The 13,037-nt window shown below is 30.9% G+C and overlaps 1 protein-coding gene across 2 annotated transcripts; it reads left to right on the forward strand.

The window, feature by feature from the left end:
- The first annotated feature begins 6,583 nt into the window (after nucleotides 1-6,583).
- Nucleotides 6,584-10,602, forward strand: LOC111016597 (putative serine/threonine-protein kinase PBL16). Of its 2 annotated transcripts, none has more exons than XM_022292045.2 (6): nucleotides 6,584-7,606; nucleotides 8,266-8,573; nucleotides 8,656-8,803; nucleotides 9,454-9,590; nucleotides 9,759-9,882; nucleotides 9,991-10,602. In XM_022292045.2, exons 1-6 carry the CDS (start codon nucleotides 7,543-7,545, stop codon nucleotides 10,368-10,370), a joined length of 1,161 nt encoding a protein of 386 aa, XP_022147737.1. In that variant the 5' UTR covers nucleotides 6,584-7,542; the 3' UTR covers nucleotides 10,371-10,602. The 2 variants fall into 2 exon arrangements, with proteins under 2 accessions (XP_022147737.1, XP_022147738.1); XM_022292046.2 differs by having other exon boundaries at nucleotides 6,588-7,606; nucleotides 8,656-8,791.
- The last annotated feature ends 2,435 nt before the right edge of the window (nucleotides 10,603-13,037 follow it).

Genomic DNA, 13,037 nt, shown 5'->3' on the forward strand with positions numbered 1-13,037 from the left:
TACCAAAATTATTCTCAAGCACGGGAGGAAAATTATTTTTATCGTATCAACTTTTACTAACTTTTTCTAAATAAAAAGAAAAAAATCTTACTAACTTTTTAATTTCACTTTAAAACATGTGTTGCAAGCTTTAGCTTCCCAAAAAAGGTGTGAGTAATATTTATCTTGAATTTAAACAAGTGTCAGTAATATTTACCTTAAACTTATTTTAAGTGTTGTAGAATTTATCTTTTTATAGATTCTCATTTGAATAGTCATTAAAATTAAGAATATATTCTCATATATATTCAATGAAGTATATAACATGTGCCTGGTATGAAAATTATAGGATTTAAAAGAAAAACGATATTTTTTTTGCTTAGTTCGCTGAGGCTGAATATTTTTTTTTGTATTAAAAATAACTCAGGCATTTTTAAAAATATAATAATGTTTATTTTCTTCAATTATATCATTAGACATGACCATTTTTTAGTGTGTTTTACCTAATTTTTATAAAACTCTAAACTTTATGCTATATTTATAAATGCTTTTCTTTTTGTCTATGTAAATTACTATAAGATTGTAACCTGTTTTTCTCATTCTCTTACTGATTTATATATATTTTTGTAAAATCTCTAATGATTGTTGCATGGCTGATTAAGAAAACACATCATTTATTTCTTAAAAAACACACACACATCATTCTTGAATAATCTTTCGTTTTGTTTTTTATTTCTATAGTTATTTTTAGGAGAATCATTTAACAAAATTCATCAAATGTGTTAGACTTTATATTTTCAAAATAATATAAAACAGAAAAGAGTTATTAAATATGTTTATTATTGTATTTAATGATAAAAGTTAGCAAATTGGGTCTTAAAAATGGATGGCAAGAGTCCAAATTTATGCAACAATATTATCAAATATGTAGTTGAAATAATGTATTATAGAAAGTTGGGTTTATATAGCTCGTGGAATATTGAAAATTCACACAAAGTTATTTCAAAATTAATATATCAATATACTATATATAAGTATTATTAATAAGTCAATTATATACCGTTAATTAGTTAAAGCATCTCTCCAATTAAATGACTGTGAATTCGATTAAAAAATAAAAATAAACAATAAGATAAATATTTTATTGATCCTTTATTTTTAGAAGATTAAAAAAAAGTTTAAAAGAACAAATTAGAACTATTATAAACTTATTTGTAGCCTATATCGTGTTTTGGTTGAATAAAATTTTTTTGTTAAATCCATATTAAGTATGATATAAATCATTTGGTCGAAAATAAGTTAGGTAAAAACAAGTAATTATGCTTAGCGGTATTAAAAAAAAAGTGCATGGAAAATTTTCATGTTCCAACTTTTGTGTGAATATTATTTTAATTTGGAAAATTAAAAAGGGAAAATATAAAATGAAAACTTAAAATTTAAGTTTATATATGCTTTTTTTTAATTTAAGAAAAATTAAGGAGGCTAATTATCCCTTATTTGTCTATGGCTTTCCCTACTCATTATTATGGTGTGCAGTCAAATATTATTTATTTTATTCGTTAAAAACAAATTATTTCTTTTATAAAATTTTTATCTGATATATAATTCGGATTTGAAGGTAAAATATGATTTAAAATAATTATCTGCCTAAAATTAATTTAATTAAAAAAATGACTCTTCACCAAGTCATTATTAGCAAGCTGAATTTAAATTTTTTTCCCTTATTTATTTATCCTTTTTTAAGGGGTGAATTTATGTCTAATCAAACAGCATTTGTATTATATAATTTTAATAATTTTTTTGGTCTTCTAGAGAGAGATATAAATATGGATGAAAAAAAATCCATTGCCAAAAGGGGAAAAAATAGCAAAAAAATTCCCCAATTTTGTAAATAAGATTGGATTTAAGAGAATCTTTTTTTTTTTAGAAACGGATTTAAGAGAATCTTTTAACGAAGAAAATATCCAAAAATACAACCGATAGATATTTATAGATACAAATATTTCCCCAATTTCCCAAACAAAATTTCCCCCACAGAAAAATTTCCAAAACACACATTTTTCGTCTTCTTTTTTGGAATGTGACGTTTCTCTCTATAATTAAAATAGTGATATTTTTCTTTTCATATTTAAATTAAAATTATTTTCAATTCAAACACTATTTTTCGTGCTTTTGTAAATATTTTACGATTGTTTACCATTTTTAAAATATCTATTTTAATCTTTAAAATAAATAAAAAATTATTTATTTTTTGCCATTGGATTATTTCAAGTGGATAACATTATCTTAAATATGAATATTAGCATATTAAGTAAGATCAAAATAAAAATTCTTAGATAAGTATTAAGTGAGTAGATTTTAAATGAAAAAATCGTGCAAGTACTAAAATAGTTACTTATTTTTGAGATCGATGATTGAAATTGTTGTTTAAAAATTATATAGACCAAAATGAAAAAAACTCGAAAGCTAATGAATCGGAATGAAATTCAACTATTTTTCTTACAAACTTATAGTTGATAATCTAAGTCTCCCTACTTTTTTTTTTTAGTTATTTAAGGGAACTTTGGGGAATGAAGATTTGGACTTATAATTTTAACGGAGGTACGTCGTTTATAGCCATTAAGAAAAAAACAATATGATCAACAGGGACCCAATTTAATCAAAATTTCTACATTTAAACTAAAGTTCCACCTTTTTTTTCTTTAGTTTTGATATTTATTTTATGATGATAGTTTTTCTTAATGCAACACGTGGGTGGAGATCCTAACTCGTGACCTTTTGATCAAAAACATATATCAATTATCGTCGAGTTAAGTTCACGTTAGGATAACAGTTTTTCTTTTTCTTTTTATTTTATTTTTTTGTGAATTGTTTCATAGCCTTTTTTCCTCGGATTGCACTCCTAATTTGTTAGTTAGGAGAAAAATCACGTTCTCTAAATTTATTTTATCTTTATAATTAATCTTACAAATTTATTCAATTTCGATTAAAGTTATTGTCAACTTATAGTTGAACGAGGCACCTTTTACCAAAAAGGTTGTAAGTTCGAATTTTCACATTCACATGATATGACTCAACTGGTTGAGACACCTATCTTCGATCAAAAGTTCATGAGTTTGAGTCTCCACCCCACATGTTGTACTATAAAAAAAAAGTCATCATCGATGATTTATTTAGTTATTTATTGAACTTTTACTTGTTTCGTTTTTCATTCTATTGTTTTTAACTTAGAAAACATCTAATTGGTGTCTAGTATGCTAGTAGGGATGGCAAAAAAAAACATGTGGGACACGATCCCTATAGGTACCCGATCCGATCAGGTAGGAGAATCCCCGATTATATCGGGAATGGGGTGGACCTACTCATCCTTAATCGAGAAATCCCTGCCCCTCACCGTCCCCATCCCCAAAGTTTCCAACATGGCAGGGATGGGGATGGCCCCCCGACACGCCTCATTACCATCCCTATATGCTAGTACTAATAATATAATCAAACAATAACGGTATAGAAACTAACTATGGTATTGCATCAGCTTCCCTACATTTGTACGACATTATTTGTTTGTTGTTATTTTTCATGGCTTCTCCTTTCATGAATGTGTCTCGTACTACATCATCAATATTCAAGTAATTCGTCTAAACAGGTAACAAAATGTTTAATTGTCAAGACATTTAGAGTATGTTTAACCGTATTCACGTTTATTTGTTTCTTGTTTTCTCAAGCAAAGTATAATTATGTTTGGTAACTATTTTTTTTATACTGTTATAACTTATTCATTTTTCATCGAAAAAAAACATAAACATGTGCGGTATTTATTGTTTATTTATCCTCTAAAATTTTAAGTTAAAAAAAAAGTTTTGTATGAAATTTAAAATTTAAAATTACATAATCAAATTTTGTATATTATATATTTATTCTTTGATATTGATAAAATAATATTTTTATCTATCTAGGTTTTCAAAAAACATAAACTTGATTTTGTTGTTTCCAAAATTTCTATACAAACCGTTACGAAGCCCTCATCTACTCATTTTAAAATAATGAGTGAAAAAGATAAAATAACTCGGATGCGTTGATCGGTAATCTGAAAACAAAAATCTGAGGGGGAACTTCAAGTTTTTAATCTTAAAATTACACACCCACCATAAAATATTTTGAAAAAAATGAGTGGAGAGTATAGATGTGGAAAATAATTGAGTGGTGATGAGAAGATGAAAATAGAAAGTGGGATTTATGAATGTGAAGGTCAAGAATAAGATGTGGTCATCTCCACTCCACTTTCTTTCTTGGATTTTCTCGGGAAACAAACAATAATGCAAAACGAATACAACTCCTCCTCACGCTCTTTAGTCCTTTCCCCATATGTCTTTTCCTTTTATGTTACGTAAAGTACACAAATCCAACATAATGAGTGTCTTCCATGCTATACAATTAATAATTCAAAAAATAAAAAACAAATATTTATATGTGTTTGTGGACGCTTCTTTTAAATACAATAATTTGTGATTTTTTAGATGTCTTAACTAGTTGAGTTAAGCTAATTACAACGATTGCTAATTAGCGTCTATTATATATGCCTAAATCATAAGCTAAACTTAGATGTCTTGAATACGATTATATATGTAGAATGAACGTTAATTAGTAATTACTATAATTTTAAATGGATTTAAACACGTATCGGGTATTTTAAATTAAAAAATGGGACATATGTTGGATATTGACAATCATGAAACAAGTTAGTTCAAATTGAGATTGTGTCAAGATCGCCAAAGTGCTTATCTTTGATGAAACAACATGTTACTCGTAGAACTAAAACCATGTTCATAAATTGAAAATCAGTAAAATTTGCTAATACGAGCTGAACTTAATTGGTTATAGCTAAATCGAGGCCCCTTATCCAAACAGTGCCCTAAATCCTCCATTAAAATACCAAACGACAGATCTGGAGCATCCTCCAACCAAACTTCCGTGAGCTCGTCATGTGGGGGTGGAGACTTAAACTCATGACTTTTAATTGATGATATATGATTTATTAACTTAGTTCAACTAGTTAAGACAGACCAAAAGTTCGTGAGTTCGAATCCTACTCTCATGTGTCTATATTTATAACAAATTTTTAATTCGAGAAAATTCAAATTAAAAATATGATTTGAATGTTATATTTTGGATATGACACGTGGGAAATTTTTGGCTTGTCTATTTTACCCCTCCCGTAAAAAGGGAAAGTAATATTCATTCAACCGATATTCTCTGGACTTTAAGCTTTATTTTGCCACTTTTGCTGTCCATAGATTTTCGAGCATGCGGTAAATTTGCTATATAATAGTAATTTAGTTGCATTCGGTAATTGTGTGATTTTTTAACGTTAATATACATTCACTTTTTAAATTCTGAATTTTAGATAAGCTAAGAAGTATTTTTATAATAATTTATACGACTTTTACTCTTAAGGATAAAAAACATGCATTTTCATAAAATTCGTGTGGTTACAGTATGCTTAAATTATTAAAAAATCAACTAACATGAACTTAGTTCAGTGATAAATTAGTATATATTTGAGTCATAAGTTCGAGTTATCTCCCCTACTTATTATACTAAAAAAAGGTGAGAGGGTTTTTTTTTTTAACAAAAAAAGTTAAAGGTTAATAAACTTTACAATTTTTATATAAACTTTAGAAATAACTATTTTAGTTATTGCTAGATTCTTTTGCCAATATATATTTATCCAATATTCGCTTCCATTTTAACACGTATTAGTATATACACTGAAAGTCACGATATAAATTTATTAAAAGCAAAGTAAAGGTAATAAAACAAACTTAAAAGTTGAATGATAAAAATAAATTCATATTCCGGTGTAAGGCGACAAGTCAAGTTGAAAGTCAAAGATTGCTAAAAACTAATGAAATGTTCCTGAAACCTATTCACTCGAGCGAGAGGTTAGAGAGTGGAATTTCAGATCTACCACGAAAGGTCAAGTGTGAAGGTAAATAACTCGATCCAAAAGTTGTTGAAAGTTTAGAAACTAATGCTCTATTTGGTACTGAGGACTGAATTTCAAATCCGGTTTGCAGGTTAAAAAAATCGGATTAAAATGTTCAAATTTCATAGAATTTCAAAGTAAATTACCTATTTAACCTGGTCAATATTTTAATTTAGAATTAATAAATTTAGATTAGAAGTCTAAATCAGTAAAATTTTTATTTTCTTTTAATTTTCGGCCAACACCCACAAAAAGAAATTTAATTTATGTTCCAAATAAAATAAAAATTTTAAAATCATTTATTGAATTTCAAACTATGAAATTTAAAATTATTTATTTAAGTTTTCTCGATGCAAACAGGGTGTAATAGTCATTTTCCCCGGCATTGAAATAGACATTTTGTAGGTTGAAGGAACAAATGTAAGATTTTTTAAAAATTATTTGATGAAATGAAAAGAAAAAATATGGATAAATATTAAAATTCCACCGACTTACCCTCCCTCCATGCATTCATGCACACAAACTTCATCGAAATCCAAGCCCTACAACACGACACCAAAAACCCTATATTTCTTCAGTCTTCTCACGCGTTATGCCCCTTTCTGGCAACAATTTCAATTAATTGAGATTTTGAAGAACTTACCGAACTCGAAATTGGGGAAATTTTTCTACCCATTGGTAACACTGTCATAATCCACTAGATTAAGATGAGAATTGGGCAAATTCTCACCTTCTTCCTCCAGTGATTTGGTTGTCTTTGGAGAAAAAGAAAGTCCATCTTCCCAATTACTGAGTACTGTTTCTTTTCTTCTTGAAAATGGCCTTTTTCAGATGGATTTGGGACCAAAAATAGGGACACCCACTTACTAAATCATTGTTTTTTTCCAATTGGGTTGGGGAATTTTAGTGGGGTTTGCCATTTCTTTGACTGTTTCACTAAAAATTCAAACATTTTTCACTTGGGGCGAGGTGGTTGAGAATTGAGAGTAGTTTTTTACATGTAAACTGAAAATGGGGTTTATATTAAACAAATAGAAAGTAGATGGAAACGAGGAGAAGGAATGGAGAGAGAGTGATGGGGAAAGATTTTGGTGGGAGCACTATATGTGTTCATGCGCACTAAGAATAAGAAAGCCCGCCGATGGTGATGATGGGAACTGAAAATGCATTTTTGTGAATGAAATTGAACAGAACAGTACAAAATCGGAGAACCCTTTTGAAAATTTTTTGTGGGTCCGTTCCATTTTCCGCCATAGCCAAGAACCCAACCCAACAACCCCACATCAATCCTCCATCCTATCATTACCATCGAGAAGTCTCACTTACTCTTCTTCTTCTTCTTCTTCTTCTTCTTCTTCTTCTTCTTTTCTTCATCCTCTCACCAACAAATCTGCGCTCCCCCTTTCTTCCGTTTCAAGGCATTTCTGTCACTTTCTACTTTCCGATTTCTGATTTTCTCTCTCTTTCTTGGAGGATTGTGTTGGCTCTGGTTTGTTTTGGCGATGGTGGGATATTGAGGAAGTGGGTGGTGGTTTGGGTTTGGTTTTTTTTTTTCATTTCTTCTTTTTGGTTTCGCTTCAATGGGAAATTGCTGGTACCGATGGGAACCTACGGTTAATAGGGTCTCGGCTAATGCAAAATCAGGTAAAAACTCTGATGGGACCATGGATTTTGATGCTGTTTCTGTGTTTATGATGATTCAGATGATGAAACTCTGTTTTCTTCTTCTTCTGTTTGCCTTTGAGATCATCTATGGTTTTCTCTTCTGTGTTTTCATGCCTGTTGCAGAGCTTCTGTTCGTTCTCTTTTCTTCAGGATGATTATATTTTCTGCAAATGGTTTTTGGATTTTTGATCAGTTAGTTCTTTTCTCTGTTCTTTTTGTTTACCATGAAACCCATTTTTTTAGAATAATATGAAGAAATCTGGTATTTGATTTGTTTTGATCTGAAAAAAAGATGGAATCAGAGGCAATCTCTGTATATCCACTCAGAAAGTGGAGACAATATTTCTCTACCTTCAAATGTGCAACAATGGGAGTGGACACTTCCTCCATAGTGGGTTGATTCTTATCTGATTCTCAAGCCTTTTATTGGCTAATAGTTTAAAGTGAAATTTCACTTTCCTCTTACATCTTTTTAACTTATTGTTCTTTTCGTATGAGTATTCTTAATCTCAGCTTGTTTATTGGCCATTTTTCCTTTGTAATATCTCCTTTTGATTATTCAAATCAACCTTTTTGGTGTTTGGTTTCTGAGAAATGATAAAGAGGAAATGCTAACTTCTCTCGTGATGTTTTTCTAGAGTCCCCAAAAGTAAACAGTACATCAGCTTATCAAAGGGATGGTGATCACAAATTGCCCTCTAACCCCAAAGAAGTAGAAGACTTGCGTCGTGACTCAGGCACTAATCCTCTGATTGCGTTTACGTTCGACGAGCTGAAGATAATCACCGGAAATTTTAGACAGGATCGTGTGTTGGGCGGAGGAGGGTTCGGAAGTGTTTATAAAGGGTTTGTTACAGAGGACTTGAGAGAAGGAATTGTTCCTCTTCCAGTTGCTGTTAAGGTTCATGATGGGTTTAACAGTTATCAAGGCCATAGAGAATGGCTGGTAAGTTTCTGTTCTTCCTCTTTTGTTGTTCATATTTGATTCCTATATGCTCTCTCGAATCAAGAGAACTACTGTTTTCTAGGCAGAAGTCATATTTTTGGGACAGCTTTCTCATCCAAATTTGGTAAAGTTGATTGGATACTGCTGCGAAGATGAGCATCGGGTACTCATATACGAGTACATGGCTCGGGGGAGCGTGGAAAACAATCTGTTTTCAAGTAAGCAGCCAAGTAAATCCCACAAAATTCTTTGTCTAACCTTTAACTTCATTATTAGTATAGTTCTTTTGAGTTTTCGACAATGAATATTATGGAGCGTACACTTCATGAAAGATGAAACCATGACCATAACATTCTCGATTTCATACTCGTTCTATTAGAAGATCGATGATTTTAATATTGAAACATCAACATGCGGCAATAAACAAAGATGAAATACAAACACATAGTAAGACATCAATGCCTGCAGGACATGATAGGTTGGGATGTCGTTATCGGGATTAGAAGGCAAAGGTTTTTGTATGTGACATTGAAATTGTGGAAAGTGAAAGCGATGGACTTATTTATATCCCTTCTTTATAAAATATATGGATGGTGACAAGACAGTATGTCAAAAATTATTTCTCTTTGGTTATATTGTAAAGTTGTTATAATTAGGATGAATATTATATCTCAAGTAAACATTTTCTCTCTGTTTTCTAGTGTAAATTGTTGCCTTTTGGAATTTGGGTTACTTTTAGCAGGTTTTTAGAAATACATCTAGAGGAGTTTGACTATTTTGTTAACCAGTTTTAAGTTCTGTTGGCTCGGTTTTACGATTATAAAATTTTGTACTATTGAACAATCTTTGGCAAGTATGTTTATGTTTCCATGCCTCGCAGGAGTATTGCTTCCTTTGCCTTGGTCCATTAGAATGAAAATTGCATTCGGTGCTGCAAAAGGACTTGCATTTCTTCATGAAGCAGAGAAGCCTGTCATCTATCGTGATTTCAAGACGTCGAACATTCTGCTCGACTCGGTTGGTTTATTATTGTCTTTTCTATTTTGTCAGTCCTTGTCTGAAGTCGAACATATAGATTTTCGAGTACCTATGTGCTCTGTAGGAGTGTATAAGGACGTTATTGTCATAACGGTTCACTACCGTTGGCTCAACAGTTTGGTTTTGATCAGTTTGATTCAACAACAGGACTATAATCCAAAGCTTTCAGACTTTGGCCTTGCGAAAGATGGACCAGTTGGCGACAAATCTCACGTTTCTACTCGTATAATGGGAACATATGGATATGCTGCACCAGAATACATTTTGACAGGCACAAATTCCTTGCCTTTTTTTTTTTGTTCGCTGCTCAAAATCGAATGGTTTTTCGTGTATTACAAATATGGTGGCATCACATTAACTCTTTACCCTTTATTCTCAGGACATCTGACCCCTCGAAGCGACGTATACAGCTTCGGAGTTGTTCTTCTCGAACTACTGACGGGAAGAAAGTCACTGGACAAACTTCGGCCAGCTCGAGAGCAAAACCTTACGGATTGGGCTCTCCCTCTCCTAAAAGAGAAGAAGAAGCTGACGGGCATCGTAGATCCGAGACTGGGAGGAGAATACCCGGCAAAAGGATTCCAAAAGGCAGCAATGCTGGCATACCACTGCCTGAACAAGAACCCGAAAGCAAGGCCGCTGATGAGAGACATCGTCGACTCGTTGGAGCCGTTACAAGAAGAACCAACTGATGAGATAGAGACAACCTCCTCCTTACCTGTTGCTAATGAGACTGTGGGAAAGGAAAATGAAGTCTGAAACTACTGTACCAAGGCAAGGCAAAGGCAAAGGCAAAGGCAAAGGCTTTGTATTTTGAGTTTCTGTTTCATCCTTGTTTCTTAGATGTGGAAATTTTTGTTTTATGATGAAATTATGCTTTGCTTTTAACCACTTTTCTAACAGTTACTAAATACATTCTCACTGCTTATAATAGAAAGTGTATTTGTACATGTTCTGAATTTTCTCTCTCTAATACAAAATAAGCTTTGATTAGGTGATTTGTATAAACAGTTATTTATGGATTCTTTATCATTTAAATAGTATTTTCTTTTAAAAAGTGACTATTTTTGTCTCTTCGTTTTTATTTTTATCTTATTTATTTTGATCATACTTGGTATGATATTCACTCACTAAATTTTTTGAAACATAGTCATAGATTTATATGGAAGGATTTTTGTTATATATAAAATTTATATTATAATTTTGTAAATAAATATTAAATTGGTCTCTTTTTAAAAGTAAAGGATTAAAAATTAAAACGCATCGAGATCGAGATCCAAATAAATCAAAGTCAACCGATAAAATAGTATTTAAACTATATTATATTTCAAAAGCATTGAAGGGAAGGCAATGAGATGTAGCTTAGTGTTTCACACGTGTCGTTTTAATTAAAAATGAAAAATAAAGGCTTCTTTGGATGGGAAAAAAAAAAGAAAAGTAAAAGTAAATTGAATACTCGTCAACAAAGACGGCACGCGGATTAAATATCAATTTTTACATAATTGTTCTTAAAAGATTTTCGCTATTACCCATATTACTATAAAATATAAATTAATTTAGTTTTTTCAATTATTTCATGAGTGTGAGCTTACCTACGTTATTAGTTCATAAATTTAATTTATGTATGTTGTTTTGACATGCTTTAAATCATTCTGCAGGGTAGTTGAGTTAAATTTAACAATGTACTCATAAACAAGGTTTTAAATGTCGATTTCGATGAAAATATCGATCAATGTCTATAAAAATATTGATCGATGTCGATGTCTATAAAAATATTGATCGATGTCGATTGATATTTCTAGAAAAATTATAAAAATAAAAAACTCAAAAAATATTTAAATTAACAAATAATCGTCTAACCATTTATAAACAAAATAAAAATGGTTAATATTAATATTATGTTTATTTTAGTAAAATTTTGTTGATATTTTTTATATCTTGTCGATTTCTTTTGGTAATATTATTGAAATATCGATTTACCTCTCAAGTCGATGTCGGATCCATGGATACATGAGCATGTCGATGGACATGTCGAAATATCGAAAGATATTTAAAACCATGCTCATAAACGAACAAGGGACGATTTGTGATGTTAAATCTATAATTTGAAAAGAAATTTCGCACTTGGTAGCTAGAATATTTGTTAAGGATGCACAAATATAACCAAACAATTGAATATCGTCTCTTGCTCGTACTTCTCTCACTGTAGCCATTCCTCCCTATCTTCCAATCCCTTGTGTTATAGATGGGAAGAATTCTTATTTTCTACGATTTCAATTTCGAATTCTAGAAAAGAAGATATCTTGATGACGTTAAAATTTTTCAGATATTTAGTGACGTTAGGTTTTTTCCTCTATAAATATGATGAACTACTCATAATTGAAGTACGCTGCAAATCTCTATTCTTACGCTCCACATAAAACTCCAATTGCATTGAAGGGTGCATACCATTTCTATTTTGCAGGTCTGTCTATTCCTTTTTTATTTTTTTAAGATTGGTGCAAATTTGGTAGATCCAAAAGGAGCAAATTTACGCACCAACACCTTACCTCTCATGATTTCTTCCTTGTCCCAACTCTCCCAATCTCTTCGAATCATTGAAAGGTCGAGACTCTCATCTTGTCTCACTCTCTCTCAACTTTCTGTCTCAATTATGCTCTCTCCTGTCTCTCTCATACACTCACAACCCATCATCTTTTAAACAATCGAATTTTAAACACATAAATCGATTGATTGAATCGATTGGTTAGTCACTCACTGAAAATGAAGAAAATTTGGCCATTTCCAAAAATGGAAACTGACCAGTGCCAAATTAACGCCGACCGACAACTGAACACCTATAATCTTTTGAGTTTTGCAAATAAAAATATTTGAAATACGATTCTCGATTTTACAGTTATTCCAATTTTACCCTTCGTGTATATCAATGATATATTAAATTGTGCATATCGATGATATACTAAATAAGGTACATCAAATTAGATATATATTAGGTATACGAGCTCCATATTATATTGGACTTTTGATTTATTTTGCATAGATTATAGTTTACGTAAAATTGAGAAGTGGTTGCTACTTTGGTAAATTTGTATTAATTATTTGTTACTTTTGCATATGTCAATTTTTATTGATTTATTGTTTTATGTGTATAAAATTGTTAAGTACAACAAGATGTCCATTTTTATTATTTAAATAAAGAATTACGAACGTGATCACTAAATGATCACCATCACAGTCCACGAAGGAAAACAATTGTCCCAAAGGACATAAACACGAGAAAAAATGGCAAATTTAGGCAATACTTGCCTGTTCAAATAATTATGAACCGAACATATTTTAGCCCATCAAACATATTCCCCAAAGTTACGACGTCCTCAAACTCATTCAATAATGTCGAGGGAGAATCCTCAATTAATGGGGGTATAT

Source organism: Momordica charantia, assembly GCF_013281855.1.
Source record: "Momordica charantia cultivar OHB3-1 chromosome 6 unlocalized genomic scaffold, Mcharantia_2.0 BLBB01000006.1, whole genome shotgun sequence".
NCBI lineage: Eukaryota > Viridiplantae > Streptophyta > Magnoliopsida > Cucurbitales > Cucurbitaceae > Momordica > Momordica charantia.

Excerpts from the sequence above, each read along its gene's own strand:
- LOC111016597 (XM_022292045.2), top strand. The coding sequence starts at position 7,543 with ATGGGAAATTGCTGGTACCGATGGGAACCTACGGTTAATAGGGTCTCG. Across the intron at positions 8,574-8,655 it reads AAGGCCATAGAGAATGGCTG|GCAGAAGTCATATTTTTGGG; the intron begins GTAAGTTTCTGT and ends ACTGTTTTCTAG. Across the intron at positions 9,883-9,990 it reads ACCAGAATACATTTTGACAG|GACATCTGACCCCTCGAAGC; the intron begins GCACAAATTCCT and ends CTTTATTCTCAG.